Source organism: Lutzomyia longipalpis, chromosome 1 (genome assembly GCF_024334085.1).
Source record: "Lutzomyia longipalpis isolate SR_M1_2022 chromosome 1, ASM2433408v1".
Classification (NCBI taxonomy): Eukaryota; Metazoa; Arthropoda; class Insecta; order Diptera; family Psychodidae; genus Lutzomyia; species Lutzomyia longipalpis.
In genome coordinates this window covers 47,813,232-47,836,420 of record NC_074707.1, presented here as the reverse complement: position 1 = coordinate 47,836,420, position 23,189 = coordinate 47,813,232, and the positions used below count along the sequence as shown (strand labels likewise).

The following is a 23,189-nucleotide window of genomic DNA, read 5'->3' as shown; positions in this document are numbered from 1 at the left end:
GTAGTGCTGAGGAAAATTTTTCTTCAACTCCGCGGAACAGAAGTCAATTTTCTCTTGGTCATGAAGCATTAGCTGCAATGCTGCATAAAGTTTTTTTTTTAATTCTTATGCAGCAGTGACTGTTTTGTTAACATTTGAAACTCTTGCTAAGTTTAACATCGCTGAATTTTTGAGAATGGCTCATATTCCACGGGCATGTCGAAAAAAAAAAACTATTATTCACACTGAGAATGAACATAACCTCCAACCAGATAGAGAGGTAGAAGGGTGGAAAGTTTATTAGTCAATCTAAGTTAATTCTTTAACCCCTAGAGGATCAAGATTTCTAACCACAAAATTTGACTTTAATTTTCTCCATTTTCTCTGAGAAAAATGTTTTTCCAAATTTTCTTGCAACGATCTTAAAGTTATTGAATTTTCCTACACACAGATGTGTTCAATTAAAATTATTGTATGCTTTTTCTTCGCCGGTTTCTTAATTTCTTTTGTCCAAATTGTTATTCAACAGAACCTGAAGAAGGCTTAAAACGTTGGCCGAAACGTTGTTCATACTGTAAATAAAAAAAAACAACAACTGAAAACTCAAGACTGCGTCCGAATTTCTTAACCAAATGTAGAATTTATCACGAAATGTTAAATACTTAGATTTTAATTCTATGGCGATTAAAAAAATTCTAATTGGCTACCTGGTCAACAAACTTCTCCAAGGGTTAAATAAGAATTCATCAAGAATTCAATGAAGCAGTAATGCATTTGCTTCATGCCTAAAGCAAGCAAAATTAAGTACAGCGAAGGGCGTGGTTTAAGCAGTTTTTTTTTAAACTATTCTTACCAAATTTTTCCCATGCTGATCTATTGTGGAAATTTGGAGATTTTTCTTAGCTTTTCTTGAAGGATTTATGGAATCTTTGCAAGCTTTTTGAGAATCTAAAAATGAATAAACTCCTTTAAACGGTCGTTCAATTGCCGGATTTCTTTTTATTTTAGTGAAAATGAATTTGAAGCGAAGTTTTACTATTGACGTAACGAGACATTCAAAAAGATTTAAGGAAGTTTAAAAGTTAAAAAAAAAGCCACAAGATTGAGGGATTTTACAAAAAATATTTTAAGATTCTTTTTTTATATAAAAAATATTTATTTAATAATTTTTTTTACCTACACCAAGGAAACACTCGATTAATTCTGAAGTAAAAGTTGTTAGTGATTAGAATTTCTTAACAGTGATATAATTTTACAGGACCTATGAGTTTTTTTTTTACCTTCATCACTTTCTTTCTTTTTTTTTATATTCATCTCAACACTCGACAGAAGACAAAAAATCTTTATTTTACTAAGAATTCATGCTATTTAAGGGATTGTTTTTCAATACAATTTCTTATCTTTTTTTTCAATATTTCCATATTCCTTGTTCTTTGCTTTTGAGAATGCTCCAGCCCTTTCATTTCTTTACTATTTCTTCTTTTTTTTTACTCACTTATTAGTCAAAATATTTTTTCTTTAATTTTAGAAAAGTTTTTCATCTTCAATAGGAAAAAAAAGTTTTTTTTTTGCCTTTGCATTGCAAATATTAATTAAATTCAAAAATTATTTTATTGCGAAATTTTCGCAATTTCCTTTTTTTTAAATTACAACATTTAGGGGGGAAATATATTGAATTATTCTTTTTTTTTTATACAAATTGCCAAATAAAATTACATTCAAAAACAAACACTGACGAATTTTTTACACGCAAAAAAATTCTTACAAGTCACATAGTTTTTTTTTTACACAAAGAGATTTTTTTCTTTACATTATTATGGCACATGGAGCATTATTTCATGATATTTTATTATTACTTTTACATGCTTCACTTTTTTTTTTGCTAAAATTTTCGCGTCCCAAGAAAATACACGCATTTTGGAAAAATCCGGTGGGCTGACAAAAACCTATGGAAGAAATGAAAAACTCACTGCCTAAATTGCAAAAAAAAAGAAAAAACAAAATTAGAAGAAATTAAAAGAAATCATTTTCTCACCGCTGCTGGTATTGCGTTGTAAGCGTGATGAGGAATTTTTTTTTCATTAAATGTTGTAAAAAATATTAATTTTTATTAAATGATAAAAGAGCGAATTCTATTTTACAATTCTAAATGTAATAAAAACATCATCAATGGGCCAGGGACGATAAATATTATATAGTCGAGGGGTGGGGCGGAGGAAGGGGGTAGAGGGAGGGAAACAAAGGCAGAGAACAATAAAAAATAATAAAAAAAGAAGAGATATTACGTAAATCGTGAAAAATAAAATCTGTCTCATTTCCATATGAGTTGGCAAGTATTTTATGTATTTTGTATTATTTTGTTATTTAAATACTATTATTCCACCTTTTTATTCCCTAATATTATATTCATATAAGTGGATTCAAAGTAACTTTGCACCGAAGCTCCACCCCATTTTGATGAAGAAGTCTGTGTGTGGGAGCTTTATTCATTCTCTCAGTTATATTGCAGCTAAAGGAAATTTTTGAAATGTAAAATAAAAAAATTCTAATTATTTCATAAAATTAATGCAAGGGTAGAGCATCGGTGCAAAGTTATTTTGAATGAACAATAGAAAGAAATTCACAACTTTTTTTACGTTCTGTTCATTTTTTTCATTGAGTTCATTTACAAAAAAAGAAGGTACAACTAAATTGACACTACAGCATTTTTATGAGTTATTTTTTTTTCATTGTTAATTCTCAAAATAATCACGAAATGTTTGGGGGTGGGAGGGGGAACAAACAAAAATATCGTCATCAATGATTGGGGTGAAAAATAAGGAGAATTAAAAACAAACATTAATATTTCTGTCATTGCATTTCACATCCACCGTCCACAACTCTATATATGTAGGTATACGTTTTAACAAGGAAAATTATACATAATTCGTTTTTTTTTAACTATTAAATTAACATAACAGAAAGAGAAAACAAAGAGTTAAACGATTTGACTTGGAGAAATTACTATTAAGTCGACTATTTTTTCTTAATGTCATGCACAGGTTCAATTTTACAAGAATTTTCAGGTGAGGAGGTTTGCCCTTTTTTCACAATCTTGCAGATGGTCCCAAAAAGCAAGCCTTTAATCACACTGATAAAAAAACAAAAAAAAGGCTTTCACAATTCATTCGGAAATTAGAATGAACAAAATTTTCAAAACAAGGCGGAATATTTCCGTCAGGAGAAGAAAATTCTTTCACAAAAAAAAAACTTCAATTAATTTTATTTTCACTTCTCTCCTGAAATTTTTTCAACGTTTACGGAAATATAAATAGAATCGGATTTAAATTTAAACGGAAAAATGGGACTTCAATGATTTTTGTTACTTCTTCGTGTTTTTGTTTTTTTTTTTCAATAGGGGTCTGACTGTCTCCTTCCTGTTGGAGGGGGGAGTGGATTTATCAGCAATTTTTAGGCACAGACTTTCTTGATTTTTTCCGATTTTGCTGTGATGCCGTCGATTGCTTCGCATTTGCGTACTCTCATGAACTCTTAACTTTGCCATTGGCCGCATGTTCACGATTGCGGTGCTGCCGATGATTGGACGTTCGATTTGTCGTTGAGACGCCCGTTGTGGATTCCACAGCATGCGTTGCCACGTGCTGGATACCCTTCTCCATGCATCCCTGATAGAACGGTTTCATCCACTGCAAAAAATGACGATTAATTTTAATAAATTTAACCCAAATTCCGCTTCAAAGCTAAATTTTCATGACGGTTTAAAATTGAGTTCGAATAAAATGTGCAGCAAATTTCAGGCTGAACTGTGATTAATTTTAAAAAGAAAAAAAAACTTTAGCTTAACATTCTTAATTAGTAAAAAAGTTTCAAGGTTTTGTTAGTTAAGAAAATAGAAAATTAAGAAAGAGAAATAATTATGAAAAATCTGATCTTCGGTCGGATATTTGATTAATTAATTTTTTTTTTAAATACGGAATTAAGTGGAAAAATTGCCAAATTAAAGCTATGAAAAAAGTCCCATTTAAGGATAGAAGTTTCAATAAATTCGGTTTAATTTTCAAAGTAGAATTAAGGAAAAAAAAATACAAAGAATGAAGAGATTAATCAATTAAGGGGAAAATAAAGAGCTTTATGGTAAGATAAAGCATTAGAATGGATTAGAAATAAAGAATATAGTATTAGAATGAATTTTCGTTTAATTTAGAAGATTTAGATCATAATTTTCACTAAGCTCTACTCTTATCTGCCTGAAGAACGCCTCAATAGATTTTCTAGATAATCTGTTAAGCCTTAGTCTTAGATTTGTTTCGGATAAGGTGTTATTTCTATTAAAAAAAAACCCTAAAAATCGACTAGAAAGAGAAAGGACTTGAGTTTAAACGCTTTTTGCATTAGATTTAGCAGATTTTGACAATTTATTTGTTTGATATTTCTTTTCTTTGACGTCAATTTAAACTTTTTATACTTTAGATTTTTACCGTTTCTTACATTTATTTTCTAACGTTTAAAAGTTTACGTTTTTGAAATTTATTAATGTAATATTTTATTCTGCAGATAATTACTTAAGGTTTTTTGAGAAAAATCTGTTTTGTCGTTCTGTCCGAATGTTTAAGTACTCAAATGCTTACCCTAGTTACGTTTATGATATCCAACGTTAAAGTTTTTGATTAATAAAATAAACGCAACATAAATTGGATCGAAAATTGAACGGTTTATTTTCAATTTTCACTTAAATTTAATTTTTCTCTGCTTCAATTAGAATTTTAACTTCAATACAAATCTCAATCCTTTGAACGAATGCATCTAATTTATTAATTTACTAATCATGAAACGTTTAGAATTGGAAAATTATTTAGAAAAAAAAATAACATTCGTGTTAATAGAATTATAGAATTTTTGTTAATGTTTCTTCGATGACTTTCTCGCTACGAAACATTGTCGTGAATGTTTTGAAACTTTCAAAGGATTGCTCTTTTTGTGTCTTTGTGATTTCAATCGGAAATTGGGAGTTTCTTTGGCAACTTATTATCCTTTTTAGATTCTCTAAAAAAATTATTTAAAAAAAAAATATTTAATCAAATCAGCCTGAATAACCTCTTTTCAATCAAATCAGCCTGAATAACCTCTTTTAATAATATTTAAATAGCTAAGTAATCTCTTACGTCATAATGATAATTAAAATGATAAAATTCATCGCATAAAATATGAATTAAAATTCAAAATTTCCATAAATCAAAAAAAGCCTAAAATTAACACAAAAGTCCATCGATGCGCGTAAAAATGTTTAAAAAAAATTTGTTCAACTTACATTTTCCCACAGAAAGTCCGCCAACCCATCGAGTTTGGAGCCAAAATCACTCAATTCACCGCTGTATCTGTTAAATGGAGGTGATTTTTTGTTATCAATTTGATTTATTTGATATTGCGTGGGAAAGAGAAAGAAAAGAAAAATCATTTCTTTACCTTATGTAAGCCCACATGGCCAGGGTGAGGAGTGCAGCACCCATTATTAAATTTGCAGAATTGGCAAAGACATACAGGCCAAAGAGACCGAAGATGCCGCTCATGATGTACATGACGACGGCTATTGCAAAATAAACAGCCGGCGTTCGTGCGGCTTTGAAGATATTTTTACTTTCATTGTGTGCCCGGAAATTTCCAAATGACTCCTCCAAATCATTATCCAATTTTTCGCGATATTTCTCCGAAAATTCATCACCGCCCATCTTCCTCTTAGCCGAGAACTGTTTGAAATTTGAAAAATGAAATTATTTATTTAAAAAAATTTGATTTTGGTCTTTTGGGGGGGGTTTTGTACCTGATGAAGAGCCTTCTCCTTAATCCTCTGATGTTCAGCATCGAGATGCGCATTGCTGAGGAAGGGTTTTGTCCCCCCGCAAACGTCCTCCATTAGTTGTACGTATAGATCCTTTGCTTCGGCAACAGCTGTTAAATTATTGGCTTCTGCCGTTGCAACGAGCATACTCTTGGGCTCCGGTAGCTCACTACCCTTGTAGATATTCATGTAGGAGACAAAGTACTGAATGAGCTCACGTGCTCGTACCCTCTGACCATTTATCTCTTTAATAACGAGATTTTCCGGGGCGAGAATTTGCGGTAGGAGCTCCTTGAGGCTATCCTTAAATTCATCCGTAATGTCCGCTAGGCGCCCGTCGAATTTGGGATTTGTTGCCACCGTTAGCCCAGGGTGTGGCATGAGGAAGCATGCAATTTTTGAGAAGCACGACTTTATGTGTCGCCTGAGTGATTGGAGTTCCGGATGTTGCTTATCCGACACCTCCAGGCGTCGCTTGAGAATCATTTCACCCCCTTCGGCACCATAGGGTGCCTCATAGGGGAAACTCCAGTCACGCACGAGGAACTGAAGTCGCTGGAAGGGTGTCTTGCCTGAATCTGCAAGCGCTAAGCGCCCGTACTCCGTGAAGAGTTGCAAATGCTGCAGATCATCCTCCTGAATGTTCTGGGAGAGATTGAAAATCTGCACGGATGACACCATTGTACTCAGGGCGAATACTGTGGCACAATCCCGTACGGTGCTCTGACTATCAAATGCCCCCTGCGTGTCCAGCAGTATGATGGCCACTTTGAGCCCATTGGGGTAGTCATGGAGGAAAATATCTGACCACATTAGTATGCCCGTTGTATCGCGCTCTGAACCACCGCGCCATGAGAAACCTTTAAGGGGCTCACTGTCTGAGCCCAGCCAATCTTTGGTCCGCGTTTGCTGAACGTACTAAACATTTAACAAAAAAAAACTTTTACGTTTTCTGCACAAAATGACAGAAAAATTAACTGGTAAGCTGACCAAGCTTACGAGAGCTGTGTTTCTTTCAGTGTACCAATTTTGTGAGAGCAAACTAGAATGCAAATTAATCTAAATCCGCGTAAAGTCGGAAAACGTAGAAAACATAAAAGTCTTACCCTAAGAAATCTTTACAAGGCCATATCTCGAAAACGGTTCTATAAATTTTCGATTTTAGGCTATCATTTGAAAGGTATTAACCTCAACTATAACATATTAAAATGTGAAGTAAATCAAAAATGCCATTTTCGAAATATTAGAGTTCGAAATTTTCAAAAATTACTACATTGACTTTAGCACCTCTTGCGGTTATTTCTCGAAGTTGCAATGTTCTAGAGACATTTGTAGGGTTTAACAAAAACTTTCATTTGCGCTTGAGTTGATCAAAATCGGACTTATAGATCCCGAGGTATAACATGTCAAAGTTTGAACTCGATATTTTCAAAATGGCGACATAATTTTTTTAAATGTTTTTTTTTTAAAGAAATATGTTATAGTGGGCTATATTATATCAAAAAATGAAGCAAATCGATAATGGCGTTTTCGAGATATTCATCGAAAACTCATCGATTTTTTTTTTGATTTTTGGACCCCTAGCGGTCACTTTTGAAACTTTGGATATTTTCGAGAGTTGTAGGGTTTTTCAAGAGCTTTCATTTGACCCCGGGTTGATCAAAATCGGTTCAGTCGTTCTCGGATTATGGTCGATTTTTGATGAAAAATTGTCGCGGCCATATTGATTAAACCGCTTGACCGATTTTTGAAAATAAGGTATCGTTTGAAAGGTCTCGATGTCCCCTACAACATATAAATATTTCAGATTTTTAGCTATAATGAGGGCGGAAATATATGCAAAACAAAATTTGTTGGTTATTCAAAATGGCCGTCGCAGGGAGGGGGGTGGGTTTGACATCATAATCGGATTTTAACTTTGCCGTTTACAGCAAGTCTCTATCTATATTGCCGTTTTCTTGCAATTTAGCAAAAGGACGAACTTGGAATTCGTGCTCATCCCAAGTTTGAGCCCGATCTGACGACTTTCAATTTTGCTCGGTACACAAAAGCTGTGTCTGAAAGAAACACAGCTGACAAAAAAGAAAAGAAAAAGACTCACTGTGGAGTACATGTAGCGCAGGAAGAAGTCAAGGAGGAAACTTTTACCCTTCCGGAAGGCTCCGGCAACGGATACAACAACCACAAAACGATCCTTAATATCCTCCTGCAGGAGAATCTCCGTCAATTCATCCTCCTCAAGGAGAAACGTGTGTTCCTCCCCAGTTGTAATCACCTGTATGGGTCTCGCTTGATCCATGGTGTCCACTGGAGGATTTTTTTTTTCAAAATAAAAATAAAAAAGAACTGTGACAATCAATTTCTAATCTCAAAAAATTGCAAAGCAAGTTCATTTCATCGCACTTTTTATAAAGAAACTAAAATCTCTGAGAAGTCACAATGGCAAAAAAAAATTCACGCGACGTTCCTCCACCACACACAACAGGTTGTTATTAAATTTATAATAACTTATTTTATTTTTTGTTTTTATGATCTTCCGATTGCGTATTAATCTCTTTCCAAATAACCACAAGAAAGAAAATGTCGAAAAATCACTCAATTTCGCGCCGTTTAATGCGGCTCTCTCAACTATTTCCCATTGAACTTTAAATTAAAGTCATTGTTCGAATGCTTTCGCGTAAACTTGATTTTTCTTCTTCTCTTGCTTCACATTCTTTTGTTCTTCGGCAAAAAGAGGAGGGTTTCTGATTTAATTTTAATGTATAATTAGGTGCACATTTTCGTGCAAAAATAGCATAGAAAATAGTGGTTTGGTTACGAACGTGTGAGCCACACACAAATACTCGCAGAGAGGCAAAATTTCAATTGACAAATTAAGACAGATGCACGAGAAAGAAAATTTATATTTATAAAAGCAAAAATCGCACTCATGAATCGTCGCCGAAAGGTGAGAGAGTTTCTTATAGAAATTACAGTGTGTGATGATGCTGTACGTAAGAAGAATTTATTAATAAAATAAAAAAAGGTTCAACCTTGGGGAGTCATCACAAGAATCATCACTAAATGTCCCAACTCAAAATTGACAGCTATTGCAATTAAATGGGATATTTCGTTAAAGATTTTTGATTTAGTTTCCAATAACTATCATTTTTATTTTCGATTTGTAAAAGATATATTTTTTTTTAATGGTAATGGCCTTATTACACTAAAGTTCTAAGGGCTTTATGTTGAAGTTTTTAAGTCTCTCTTGTAGTTCCGGAGATTCAAAAGTTTCAAGAACTAAAGTGCTAAAAGGCCGTAAAAAGTTTTTCAATTAAAAAAAAATAATAGTCAAATAAATGAGCTGAAGGGACGGTCGGAGCTAATCAGTTCAGACAAGGGCTTAGGGGACAAACTTAAAATACCATATTTTTCAACAAGATAGAGCAAAATGGCCTGGGAAAAATTGTAGACCTAGTTATTTTGTATAGGAGCTACCACGAATCTTATCTTAATAAAATTATCTATAGGGGAGAATGGGGTTAATTAAGTCATTTAGCATAAACCATCATTTTTGGATCATATATTTCTAAAAATTATGATAATTTAAGCATTTTCTAAACCTTTGTCTGATTTGTCTTGTTTCTAGTTTCCCAAATCCGGAAAAAAGATTATCCTTTAAAAAAAACTGCTAAAAGTTAAAAAGAAATCTTTTTCACGTAGATCTCTGAAAAATAATAGGAAAGTCTATTATGGAGTTTCAAGATGTTGAGAAAGACATTTCTGGAAAATTATTTTAGTCCGTTTAGGTTAACTTCTAAACACGATAAATTTTTTTTAGTATCCTTTCTTAGATTAAAAAGAATCAACTTAGACAACAAAACTATTTAAAAAAATCAGTGATTCTAGACAAACTTAACTCCCGAAAAAAGGACTTATATTGATCATTAGCGGATGTCGTGATAAGGATTTCGTTAAAGTTTTAAGAAATTTCGCGCTTTGGCCTGACCTAAATGTAGATTTTATTCTCAAAATATTATAAAAAACATTAACATATTTTTTTATAGTATTTTAAATTTTAAATATAATTCATTTCCCGGAATTTATGTATTTCTTTAAAGAAAAATTATATCTAAAATCGTCAATGTTTTTAATGACTTTTTCAATCACTTTTTTATGTATTTATTTGACTTTAAATTCTATCATGACTATTATGAAACTTTTCTTTAATTTTTTAAGATTTCATTCTTAATGATCAGCTTTGATTTATAATTTATTAAGGCCAAAAATACGTGATAAAATTTACCCCAAGTTTGGGACCAATTAAGGCAATTTTCAATTTTAACAATTACTTAATAAAGACAATTAATCCAATCAAACAGGGCCAGAAAATCATTAATATTTGAGTCGAGTTTAAGAATTAATTTGATTTCAATCTCTAAACCTCAGAGTTGATCCTATTCACCCCTATTTCACGATATGTGTGTCTATCGTCTGTTTAATTATTTTTCCCTGTAAAAACAAACTTCTTCTCCAAATAATTCTTTTTCTAAACAGTTCTAAGCAGCTCCAAGAGAAGCTGGCAATAAATGGAATTATAAACTCCCATATTGTCTGAGCAGCAATTAATTTCTTATCAGTGTCTATAAAGTACGAAGAATAATTTACACAATCTAACACAATTTAATGGAATTTCCTTCGGGTATTTGTCCCAAAAGTTCTTATTATTTTTGACAAGGAAGAAAAGTGGAAAAGAAACGAATTCTTAGAAGAAATCTCTGGGATTTTTTAAAGAATTAATTGGAATTTTGAAGCGCAATATCGCGAATTCTCTTTAACCGTTTCATGACATCATCAACGGCCTACTTCTTTGGACGCATTTTTTTATTTTGGAATCTTCATTGCACAGATCAAAGCAATCACAGGAGATCCTCCGCAACAATCCCTTAAACGTTAATTGGTAAAACAACAAAGAATCCCATGTACCACGACCTTATCGTGCCTTATCGCGCGAAACTCGTCTAGCCCCATCGCAACGCCTCCGTGTAATGCATTTAGCCGTGATAATCCAACACACCACATTAGGCTCAGGAATTATCACACAGTCAGCATGCCTATACGCTTTTTTTTGTTTCAATGCCTCTCCGGGTATTTTTCCCCGCGGATTGGAGCGAATGGAAAAAAAAACTAAGCAAGAGAGGAGGAATAAAAATGAGTACAAAGATCACAACACGATAATTAGCAAACACGTCACAAAGATTTTCTCCGTTTTATATGCCTCTCCCGGAGTAAGATGATCTAATATTCTTCTGTGTGCTTGAGATTGGCTGAAGGGGACACCTTTGCGGAACAAGAGAAGATTTCATTACCACGCAAATTCCCCATTGTGATGATATTTTACGCTCCAACACGTAGATCCGGGGATGTACTCCACACAACACAATTTAGTTGGATTGTCAGGAGGAAAATTCGTGGTGTTCACAGAGATTGTGTTTTTGTGCGAATCACTCGTTCCCACGGGTGAAATTCAATGCAAATGGGGGCACCACAACTTGGGGACACAGTGTCACGTGGAATTAATTGGTGAAAATCACTGGGAATGGGTGAAAAAAGAAAATTAATTTTACTCACCTGAACAATGTTTACAAAAACGTCGTCTTTTGAAACATTTCACGCGGATGAAACATCTCCACGCACACAAGTACACGTTTTGTGTGTTTTGTGTAAATTGCGAATGTTTCATTGAAGTTTTATATCAATATGACCGAAAAACATAATTTTGAAAATAATTGATAACGAAATTATTTTTTAGAGGAAAAAAACAAGGAAAAGGTGCAAGGGACGCAAAGGAGTTTATTTATTAATTAATGGGTCATGATTTCAGTTGAGGAAATAGGGGAAACCTGGGTAAAAAAAAGGTCAATTTGCATAAATGCTTATCTGCAAGAAAATTTTCCTCAATAAGTCAATCTTATAGGAAATTTCCTGGCCTACAACTATTCTCAGACCACTTTTCCCTATCTCCACGAGAAATATGAGTTTTCGAGCTTTTCCTGAACCCTCCCGGTTCTGACTTTTTTTTTAAAACTCGGCGGGTAAATATAGTTACCAGTGGGGTAAATAAATTCAGTGGAATTTTCCGACATTTCCAAGGATTTTCTACCTGAGAGATTGATAGTAGTTGATAGCTAAACTTCTCACCTTTTGATCCACAACAAGGAATTTCACTTTTATAGCCATTAAAACAGAAAATTTTGCGATTTTCTCAACCACGCCATTTTGCAACAAATGGTTAGAAAATATGTCGAAAATTTCGGAGTTCCATATGATTTACATTGGTTGACTATATTTACCCAAAGTGGCATGTTTTGATTCAAATAATTGTACAGAAATATCATTAAAAGTTTGTGAAAAATACACTTTCGCAACGTTTTCTACAGTATTCCAGTTAGTGAGAAAAAATATTAGATTGGAAAAGTGCAAAGGAAAAGTATCGGAAAACGAATTTTTCTCAATACGCAAAAGTTTGGGAAATTGGTCCAAAATTTTATTTATTTTTTTACTCCTAAACTGTTGCTCGAATAATCTCCAAATTGCAGTCAATTACTAAAGGTTGGTAAGGCTTTCCACGATATTTTTTTTCAAAATTTTCCGAATTATTACTGGGAGAAATTGGCATTTGAAAATTTTCAACTGACTTTTTTTTTACCCCGGTCTCCCCTAAGCGATTAAAACAAATTAAATAAATTCAAAAAGAAATATGGAATATGTAATTTTTATTAAATAAAATAATAATATAATCTTGATAAAAAATATGTATGGCAGATAACAAAATATTCTACACAAGTCTCTAAAATATATTTTTATATATGTATATAAAATGTATAATATGTATATAAAAAACCGTTGGGCAGATCATCGCTAAAATAGCGTGATAAAAAAATTTAGTTTAAAAAAATCCTACAAATTCACTAAATAAAAAAAGAGTACTAATTGGCATAGCTATGTAATGTAAATATGCGTATTGGGTGCTACTGTAAGTCTTCTTCGCATTTGGGTATATCAAAGATTTCAGCAAAAAGTGGTGGAAGCCTCATGATGGACCAATTAGTCTTAATCCAATTCAGATGAACACAGTGTTTGGCACTCAACGTTCGAAGTTCCCCAATTTTGTCATTCAACTCCACAATTAGCTTCATGGATGCTGCCTCATCGGGGCGTGATTGCATTATTTGCATCCTTAGGGCTTCCGAGAGACGATCACGAGTCCGGGAAATGGCACGGGGTTCCACAATTCCTGGGCGATCGACTGCAAGGAGGATGAGTGCTGAGAAGAGACCAATCTCCTGATCACTCAGCAAGTAGTTATTGAGGACATTTGAGAATGTAAAAAAGGAATTTGCATAGTCGAGCTGGAATTAATGAAAAAAAAAAAGGATTTAATTTAGCAACGTTGAGCTTAAGAGCTGCTTGAAGAGGGAACTTACATCATACATAATCTCGAGTTGCTGCTTTGTGAAGTAGTAGCCATCATCGAAGGTCATTGTGGACTCCGTGGTGGTTTTGGCAATGTGATTGAGCCAAACTTCGAAGAAGCCCAATTTGATGAGGATCAATTGATCGTCTTGCGTAAAATCACAAAATTCCGGGATACGTTTGGCAAATTCCACAACTTGCTGAACAGATGGGGTCACTCGGTTTGCATATTGCTGCCACAGCCAAATCCGATGCTTCTCCAATGGATCCTTGACCTATATATAATTCACAATAAGAAGGAACCTTTAGTTGTTAATGATTCTTCAAAAAAAAAAAAAAAACTGACTGACCTGGAAATCTTCCTTGCCACGCTGAAAGAGCGATGCAACGGGCTTCCTGTTGAGACTCTTTAGTAAATCATCGGTGTATGTACAGAAGGCACTATGTGCGTGCGAAACAAGATTAATAATATCCTGCACGGATAATTCATCACTATTTGAACCCTCAATGTCCGTCACGATGCTTGCTAGCTGCGAAGATGAAGCAACAACGGTTGATTCCACCATATGAAGAGGCCCTCCTGATGAACTGCTCGATACAGTGGAAGAGCCTTCGGAGGATAATCTTGGGGAATCTCGTGGCTTCTTCGGGACTCTTCCATATCGCACAGCTGCCCAAGAAAAAAGCAATGAGAATCATCACAAAAATACCCTCAAAATCCCCAAGAAGGATATTCTTCCTTACAATCACGACTCATTCCAACGGAAAGGCACTTCTTGAAGCGACAGAATTGACAACGATTCCGATTGAGGCGAATCACCAAACACTTCCCATCTCGTAGGCAACGATACTCAATTTGCTTCTGAATACTCCTCCGGAAGAAGCCTTTGCACCCTTCGCAGGAAGTTACCCCGTAGTGGTATCCTGATGCCTTATCGCCGCATATTTTGCAGGGAATGAAAGACTTGACAACTGCATCTTTTGAGGAATCTGCCACGAAGAATCCTCCACAATCTGGGATAAAAATTCAAATTATTTCACCAACAAAGGAGGAAGAAATTAACTTGGTAAAGGTACCTTTCTTTCCGGATCCCGTGGCAATGGGTGGATCATTTCGTACAACAAAAGAAGAATCATCAGCGGTGGGTGGTGGACATTTTCCAATGGTCGGTGGGGATTCCACGGAAGCCGATTCAACAGAATCCGGACTCCCAAATGTTGTCCCAGTGAATGCATCAGAGGGATCAGCATCCGCAGAGGTGGTTGCTAATGTACTTGTTGCACATCCCTCCGAGAAGTCCGTTGAATCGAAAAATTCGAGATTCAACACGGAATTTGCATCAAAACTAATCTCTGGGACATCCTCCGTCTCGAGGATGTCCACAAGAGTACCATCGAATCCTCCATTTGAGGATTTTATTTTAAAAACATCCATCGTTCGTTCTAGAGGAAAGGTTGTAATGGAGGTTTCCATAGAATAAGGGGTTGAAAATTAATAGAAATGAGATCAGCATTGATAGTAAGATCGTAATAAAGTAATTAAACGACTGATGGACATAATTTGCCTACACTGTTAAAAATACTTCAGCTTTTTTAACTGAAAATTTCGGTCTCGATCTTCCACTGTTTTACTTTGGTCAAAAATTTTGTTTTTTTGACCAATTTTTTTGGTCAATATTTGACCATTTTTTTTTCATCGAGAGTATTTTGACTAATTTATTTGGTCGAAGATACTTAACCATTTTTTTCATCGATTTTGACCAATTCATATGGTTAAAACACTCACGCAAAAGGCTTTAACTGAATTATTTTGTCAATTTAATTGAAGTTCATCGGTCGTTTTGACAAATTCAAATAGTTGAAACACTCCGGCTAGGTGATTTAACTGAATTATTTAGTCAATTTCACTGAAATAGTTCGGTCATTTTGACCATTTAAAATGGTTGAAGCGGTCCTGCAATGTCACTTAACTGAATTATTCAGTCAATTTTACTAAAGCATTTCGGTCGTTTCGACGAAATAAAATGGTGGAAGAGCTTCGCAGAATGAAATTTAACTAAATTATTCCGTACTTCAGTCTTTTTGACAAATCAATACAGTGGAAGATCGGGACTGAATTATTTGGTCTCGGTCTTCCACTGTAGTACTTCAGTCTTTTTGACAAATTAATACAGTGGAAGATCAGGACTGAATTATTTGGTCTCGGTCTTCCAATGTAGTACTTCAGTCTTTTTGACAAATTAATACAGTGGAAGATCAGGACTGAATTATTTGGTCTCGGTCTTCCAATGTAGTACTTCAGTCTTTTTGACAAATTAATACAGTGGAAGATCGGGACTGAATTATTTGGTCTCGGTCTTCCACTGTAGTACTTCAGTCTTTTTGACAAATTAATACAGTGGAAGATCGGGACTGAATTATTTGGTCTCGGTCTTCCAATGTAGTACTTCAGTCTTTTTGACAAATTAATACAGTGGAAGATCGGGACTGAATTATTTGGTCTCGGTCTTCCAATGTAGTACTTCAGTCTTTTTGACAAATTAATACAGTGGAAGATCGGGACTGAATTATTTGGTCTCGGTCTTCCACTGTAGTACTTCAGTCTTTTTGACAAATTAATACAGTGGAAGATCGGGACTGAATTATTTGGTCTCGGTCTTCCAATGTAGTACTTCAGTCTTTTTGACAAATTAATACAGTGGAAGATCGGGACTGAATTATTTGGTCTCGGTCTTCCAATGTAGTACTTCAGTCTTTTTGACAAATTAATACAGTGGAAGATCGGGACTGAATTATTTGGTCTCGGTCTTCCAATGTAGTACTTCAGTCTTTTTGACAAATTAATACAGTGGAAGATCGGGACTGAATTATTTGGTCTCGGTCTTCCAATGTAGTACTTCAGTCTTTTTGACAAATTAATACAGTGGAAGATCGGGACTGAATTATTTGGTCTCGGTCTTCCACTGTAGTACTTCAGTCTTTTTGACAAATTAATACAGTGGAAGATCGGGACTGAATTATTTGGTCTCGGTCTTCCAATGTAGTACTTCAGTCTTTTTGACAAATTAATACAGTGGAAGATCAGGACTGAATTATTTGGTCTCGGTCTTCCAATGTAGTACTTCAGTCTTTTTGACAAATTAATACAGTGGAAGATCGGGACTGAATTATTTGGTCTCGGTCTTCCAATGTAGTACTTCAGTCTTTTTGACAAATTAATACAGTGGAAGATCAGGACTGAATTATTTGGTCTCGGTCTTCCAATGTAGTACTTCAGTCTTTTTGACAAATTAATACAGTGGAAGATCGGGACTGAATTATTTGGTCTCGGTCTTCCACTGTAGTACTTCAGTCTTTTTGACCAATTAATACAGTGGAAGATATTTGACCATTTTTTTCAGTGAAGGGGTGATTTAACAAATTTCTTTGGTAAGTGATATTAAACAGTTTGATTCAGTGAAGGAGTACATATTTTGTCCAATTCAAATGATTGGTACGCTTTAACTGAATTATTTTATCAATTTTACTGAAGTTTATAGGTCGTTTCGACCAATTCATATGGTTGAAGCACTCAGGCAATACGTTTTAACTGAATTATTTGATTAATTTTACTGAAGTTCATCGGTCGTTTTGACCAATTCAAATAGTTACAGCATTTTCGCAATGTCATTTAACTGAATTATTCAGTCAATTTTACTGAAGTACTTCGGCTTTTCTGAATTCCACTCTAAAATGCAAAATCTTCAGATCTAACTTAAATTTGGGATGAGTCACGTTAACAGGATTTTTAATAAAAAAAAAACAAAATTAAAAAAAAATATTTCTTTTATTTTCTCTTAAAGCATTTTCCTTTCTCTTTTACAATACCCATTAATACTTTAAATGAAAGAGGCTTTTCAATTAAAGACTGAGTTAAAGAAAAAGAATTCTTTTTTTATTCCCTTTTAGAGGATAAGGGAAATTATTTGATCAAAATAACAAAAGTCATTTGGTTAAAAGACAATAAAATCTAAATAAAATTATTAAAAAGGCCAAAAAAATTGTCAAAAATACAGAAATTCTTCGGTCAAAAGTCATGAAGTAACTCAAGTAACTGAAGTTATTTGATCAATATAACAAAAGTCATTTTGTTAAAAGACAATAAAAGCTGAATAAAATTATTAAAAAGGCCAAAAAAAATTGTCAAAAATACAGAAATTCTTCGGTCAAAGGTCATGAAGTAACTCAAGTAACTGAAGTTATTTGATCAAAATAACAAAAGTCATTTGGTTAAAAGACAATAAAAGCTGAATAAAATTATTAAAAAGGCCAAAAAAAATTGTCAAAAATACAGAAATTCTTCGGTCAAAAGTCATGAAGTAACTCAAGTAACTGAAGTTATTTGATCAATATAACAAAGTCATTTTGTTAAAAGACAATAAAAGCTGAATAAAATTATTAAAAAGGCAAAAAAAAATTGTCAAAAATACAGAAATTCTTCGGTCAAAAGTCATGAAGTAACTCAAGTAACTGAAGTTATTTGATCAATATAACAAAGTCATTTTGTTAAAAGACAATAAAAGCTGAATAAAATTATTAAAAAGGCCAAAAAAAATTGTCAAAAATACAGAAATTCTTCGGTCAAAAGTCATGAAGTAACTCAAGTAACTGAAGTTATTTGATCAATATAACAAAGTCATTTTGTTAAAAGACAATAAAAGCTGAATAAAATTATTAAAAAGGCCAAAAAAAATTGTCAAAAATACAGAAATTCTTCGGTCAAAGGTCATGAAGCAACTCAAGTAACTGAAGTTATTTGGTCGAAATTACAAAGTCATTTTGTTAAAAGACAATAAAAGCTGAATAAAATTATTAAAAAGGCCAAAAAAAATTGTCAAAAATACAGAAATTCTTCGGTCAAAGGTCATGAAGTAACTCAAGTAACTGAAGTTATTTGATCAAAATAACAAAAGTCATTTGGTTAAAAGACAATAAAAGCTGAATAGAATTATTAAAAAGGCCAAAAAAAATTGTCAAAAATACAGAAATTCTTCGGTCAAAAGTCATGAAGTAACTCAAGTAACTGAAGTTATTTGATCAAAATAACAAAAGTCGTTTGGTTAAAAGACAATAAAAGCTGAATAGAATTATTAAAAAGGCCAAAAAAAATTGTCAAAAATACAGAAATTCTTCGGTCAAAAGTCATGAAGTAACTCAAGTAACTGAAGTTATTTGGTCGAAATTACAAAGTCATTTTGTTAAAAGACAATAAAAGCTGAATAAAATTATTAAAAAGGCCAAAAAAAATTGTCAAAAATACAGAAATTCTTCGGTCAAAGGTCATGAAGTAACTCAAGTAACTGAAGTTATTTGATCAAAATAACAAAAGTCATTTGGTTAAAAGACAATAAAAGCTGAATATAATTATTAAAAAGGCCAAAAAAAATTGTCAAAAATACAGAAATTCTTCGGTCAAAGGTCATGAAGTAACTCAAGTAACAGAATTTATTTGGTCGAAATAACAAAGTCATTTCGTTAAAAGACAATAAAAGCTGAATAAAATTATTAAAAAGGCCAAAAAAATTGTCAAAAATACAGAAATTCTTCGGTCAAAGGTCATGAAGTAACTGAAGTTATTTGATCGAAATAACAAAAGTCATTTGGTTAAAAGACAATAAAAGCTGAATAAAATTATTAAAAAGGCCAAAAAAAATTGTCAAAAATACAGAAATTCTTCGGTCAAAAGTCATGAAGTAACTCAAGTAACTGAAGTTATTTGATCAAAATAACAAAAGTCATTTGGTTAAAAGACAATAAAAGCTGAATAAAATTATTAAAAAGGCCAAAAAAAAATTGTCAAAAATACAGAAATTCTTCGGTCAAAGGTCATGAAGTAACTCAAGTAACTGAAGTTATTTGATCAAAATAACAAAAGTCATTTGGTTAAAAGACAATAAAAGCTGAATAAAATTATTAAAAAGGCCAAAAAAAATTGTCAAAAATACAGAAATTCTTCGGTCAAAAGTCATGAAGTAACTCAAGTAACAGAATTTATTTGGTCGAAAAACCAAAGATCTTTGGTTAAAAGACAATAAAAGCTGAATAAAATTATTAAAAAGGCCAAAAAAAAATTGTCAAAAATACAGAAATTCTTCGGTCAAAAGTCATGAAGTAACTCAAGTAACTGAAGTTATTTGATCAAAATAACAAAAGTCATTTTGTTAAAAGACAATAAAAGCTGAATAAAATTATTAAAAAGGCCAAAAAAAATTGTCAAAAATACAGAAATTCTTTGGTCAAAAGTCGTAAAGCAACTCAAGTAACAGAATTTATTTGGTTGAAAAAACAAAGTCATTTGGTTAAAAGACAATAAAAGCTGAATAAAATTATTAAAAAGGCCAAAAAAAATTGTCAAAAATACAGAAATTCTTCGGTCAAAGGTCATGAAGTAACTCAAGTAACAGAATTTATTTGGTCGAAATAACAAAGTCATTTGGTTAAAAGACAATAAAGGCTGAATAAAATTATTAAAAAGGCCAAAAAAAATTGTCAAAAATACAGAAATTCTTCGGTCAAAAGTCATGAAGTAACTCAAGTAACTGAAGTTATTTGATCAAAATAACAAAAGTCATTTTGTTAAAAGACAATAAAAGCTGAATAAAATTATTAAAAAGGCCAAAAAAAATTGTCAAAAATACAGAAATTCTTCGGTCAAAGGTCATGAAGTAACTCAAGTAACTGAAGTTATTTGATCAAAATAACAAAAGTCGTTTGGTTAAAAGACAATAAAAGCTGAATAGAATTATTAAAAAGGCCAAAAAAAATTGTCAAAAATACAGAAATTCTTCGGTCAAAGGTCATGAAGTAACTCAAGTAACAGAATTTATTTGGTCGAAATAACAAAGTCATTTGGTTAAAAGACAATAAAGGCTGAATAAAATTATTAAAAAGGCCAAAAAAAATTGTCAAAAATACAGAAATTCTTCGGTCAAAAGTCATGAAGTAACTCAAGTAACTGAAGTTATTTGATCAAAATAACAAAAGTCATTTGGTTAAAAGACAATAAAAGCTGAATAAAATTATTAAAAAGGCCAAAAAAAATTGTCAAAAATACAGAAATTCTTCGGTCAAAGGTCATGAAGTAACTCAAGTAACAGAATTTATTTGGTCGAAATAACAAAGTCATTTGGTTAAAAGACAATAAAAGCTGAATAAAATTATTAAAAAGGTCAAAAAAAATTGTCAAAAATACAGAAATTCTTCGGTCAAAGGTCATGAAGTAACTCAAGTAACAGAATTTATTTGGTCGAAATAACAAAGTCATTTGGTTAAAAGACAATAAAAGCTGAATAAAATTATTAAAAAGGCCAAAAAAAATTGTCAAAAATACAGAAATTCTTCGGTCAAAAGTCATGAAGTAACTCAAGTAACAGAATTTATTTGGTCGAAAAACCAAAGATCTTTGGTTAAAAGACAATAAAAGCTGAATAAAATTATTAAAAAGGCCAAAAAAAAATTGTCAAAAATACAGAAATTCTTCGGTCAAAAGTCATGAAGTAACTCAAGTAACTGAAGTTATTTGATCAATATAACAAAGTCATTTTGTTAAAAGACAATAAAAGCTGAATAAAATTATTAAAAAGGCCAAAAAAAATTGTCAAAAATACAGAAATTCTTCGGTCAAAAGTCATGAAGTAACTCAAGTAACTGAAGTTATTTGATCAATATAACAAAGTCATTTTGTTAAAAGACAATAAAAGCTGAATAAAATTATTAAAAAGGCCAAAAAAAATTGTCAAAAATACAGAAATTCTTCGGTCAAAGGTCATGAAGCAACTCAAGTAACTGAAGTTATTTGGTCGAAATTACAAAGTCATTTGGTTAAAAGACAATAAAAGCTGAATAAAATTATTAAAAAGGCCAAAAAAATTGTCAAAAATACAGAAATTCTTCGGTCAAAGGTCATGAAGTAACTCAAGTAACAGAATTTATTTGGTCGAAATAACAAAGTCATTTGGTTAAAAGACAATAAAAGCTGAATAAAATTATTAAAAAGGTCAAAAAAAATTGTCAAAAATACAGAAATTCTTCGGTCAAAGGTCATGAAGTAACTCAAGTAACAGAATTTATTTGGTCGAAAAACCAAAGATCTTTGGTTAAAAGACAATAAAAGCTGAATAAAATTATTAAAAAGGCCAAAAAAAAATTGTCAAAAATACAGAAATTCTTCGGTCAAAAGTCATGAAGTAACTCAAGTAACTGAAGTTATTTGATCAATATAACAAAGTCATTTTGTTAAAAGACAATAAAAGCTGAATAAAATTATTAAAAAGGCCAAAAAAAATTGTCAAAAATACAGAAATTCTTCGGTCAAAAGTCATGAAGTAACTCAAGTAACTGAAGTTATTTGATCAATATAACAAAGTCATTTTGTTAAAAGACAATAAAAGCTGAATAAAATTATTAAAAAGGCCAAAAAAAATTGTCAAAAATACAGAAATTCTTCGGTCAAAGGTCATGAAGCAACTCAAGTAACTGAAGTTATTTGGTCGAAATTACAAAGTCATTTGGTTAAAAGACAATAAAAGCTGAATAAAATTATTAAAAAGGCCAAAAAAATTGTCAAAAATACAGAAATTCTTCGGTCAAAGGTCATGAAGTAACTCAAGTAACAGAATTTATTTGGTCGAAATAACAAAGTCATTTGGTTAAAAGACAATAAAAGCTGAATAAAATTATTAAAAAGGCCAAAAAAAAATTGTCAAAAATACAGAAATTCTTCGGTCAAAAGTCATGAAGTAACTCAAGTAACTGAAGTTATTTGGTCGAAATTACAAAGTCATTTTGTTAAAAGACAATAAAAGCTGAATAAAATTATTAAAAAGGCCAAAAAAAATTGTCAAAAATACAGAAATTCTTCGGTCAAAAGTCATGAAGTAACTCAAGTAACTGAAGTTATTTGATCAAAATAACAAAAGTCATTTGGTTAAAAGACAATAAAAGCTGAATAAAATTATTAAAAAGGCCAAAAAAAATTGTCAAAAATACAGAAATTCTTCGGTCAAAAGTCATGAAGTAACTCAAGTAACTGAAGTTATTTGATCAAAATAACAAAAGTCGTTTGGTTAAAATACAATAAAAGCTGAATAGAATTATTAAAAAGGCCAAAAAAAATTGTCAAAAATACAGAAATTCTTCGGTCAAAAGTCATGAAGTAACTCAAGTAACTGAAGTTATTTGATCAAAATAACAAAAGTCGTTTGGTTAAAAGACAATAAAAGCTGAATAGAATTATTAAAAAGGCCAAAAAAAATTGTCAAAAATACAGAAATTCTTCGGTCAAAGGTCATGAAGTAACTCAAGTAACAGAATTTATTTGGTCGAAATAACAAAGTCATTTGGTTAAAAGACAATAAAGGCTGAATAAAATTATTAAAAAGGCCAAAAAAAATTGTCAAAAATACAGAAATTCTTCGGTCAAAAGTCATGAAGTAACTCAAGTAACAGAATTTATTTGGTCGAAATAACAAAGTCATTTGGTTAAAAGACAATAAAAGCTGAATAAAATTATTAAAAAGGCAAAAAAAAATTGTCAAAAATACCGAAATTCTTCGGTCAAAAGTCATGAAGTAACTCAAGTAACTGAAGTTATTTGATCAAAATAACAAAAGTCGTTTGGTTAAAAGACAATAAAAGCTGAATAGAATTATTAAAAAGGCCAAAAAAAATTGTCAAAAATACAGAAATTCTTCGGTCAAAGGTCATGAAGTAACTCAAGTAACAGAATTTATTTGGTCGAAATAACAAAGTCATTTGGTTAAAAGACAATAAAAGCTGAATAAAATTATTAAAAAGGCAAAAAAAAATTGTCAAAAATACCGAAATTCTTCGGTCAAAAGTCATGAAGTAACTCAAGTAACTGAAGTTATTTGATCAAAAT

At 32.0% G+C, this 23,189-nt stretch overlaps 4 protein-coding genes across 8 annotated transcripts in view; 1 reads left to right on the top strand and 3 right to left on the bottom strand.

Annotated features, from left to right (window-relative positions):
- Positions 1-23,189, bottom strand: part of LOC129787983 (protein Peter pan) — a 1,185,971-nt gene that overhangs the window by 1,118,804 nt on the left and 43,978 nt on the right. The gene's annotated exons all lie outside the window — the stretch shown is intronic.
- The window catches only part of LOC129787980 (L-dopachrome tautomerase yellow-f2-like), a 1,067,766-nt gene that overhangs the window by 1,000,599 nt on the left and 43,978 nt on the right, over positions 1-23,189 (top strand). The gene's annotated exons all lie outside the window — the stretch shown is intronic.
- On the bottom strand, positions 2,818-11,493 carry LOC129787965 (atlastin). 3 transcript variants are annotated; one of them, XM_055823865.1, is made up of 6 exons: positions 11,426-11,493; positions 7,917-8,122; positions 5,798-6,733; positions 5,443-5,723; positions 5,288-5,354; positions 2,818-3,665 (listed from the first exon to the last, which is right to left on the bottom strand). In XM_055823865.1, the coding sequence occupies exons 2-6, from the start codon at positions 8,112-8,114 to the stop codon at positions 3,501-3,503; spliced, it is 1,647 nt and encodes a 548-aa protein (XP_055679840.1). In that variant the 5' UTR covers positions 8,115-8,122; positions 11,426-11,493; the 3' UTR covers positions 2,818-3,500. The 3 variants fall into 3 exon arrangements, with proteins under 3 accessions (XP_055679840.1, XP_055679838.1, XP_055679839.1); XM_055823863.1 differs by having other exon boundaries at positions 11,164-11,427; XM_055823864.1 differs by lacking the exon at positions 11,426-11,493 and adding an exon at positions 8,219-8,797.
- The window catches only part of LOC129787969 (ecdysone-induced protein 78C), a 17,829-nt gene continuing 7,195 nt past the window's right edge, over positions 12,556-23,189 (bottom strand). The window contains exons 3-7 of one of the 2 annotated variants that reach the window (XM_055823876.1): positions 14,348-14,713; positions 14,015-14,284; positions 13,621-13,940; positions 13,282-13,545; positions 12,556-13,206 (exon numbers count right to left, since the gene is read on the bottom strand). In XM_055823876.1, the coding sequence (XP_055679851.1) occupies positions 12,826-13,206; positions 13,282-13,545; positions 13,621-13,940; positions 14,015-14,284; positions 14,348-14,705 (1,593 nt within the window). In that variant the 5' untranslated portion in view covers positions 14,706-14,713 and the 3' untranslated portion in view covers positions 12,556-12,825. Of the gene's footprint in view, positions 13,207-13,281; positions 13,546-13,620; positions 13,941-14,014; positions 14,285-14,347; positions 15,629-23,189 lie in introns of those variants that run through there. The other variant, XM_055823875.1, reaches the window with a different exon arrangement.

Bases quoted from the DNA above. Each gene is read 5' to 3' on its own strand.
- LOC129787965 (XM_055823863.1), bottom strand. The intron at 6,734-7,916 runs GTGAGTCTTTTT...TTAAATGTTTAG, and splicing joins TGCGCTACATGTACTCCACA to TACGTTCAGCAAACGCGGAC. The intron at 5,724-5,797 runs GTACAAAACCCC...AATTTCAAACAG, and splicing joins AGGAGAAGGCTCTTCATCAG to TTCTCGGCTAAGAGGAAGAT.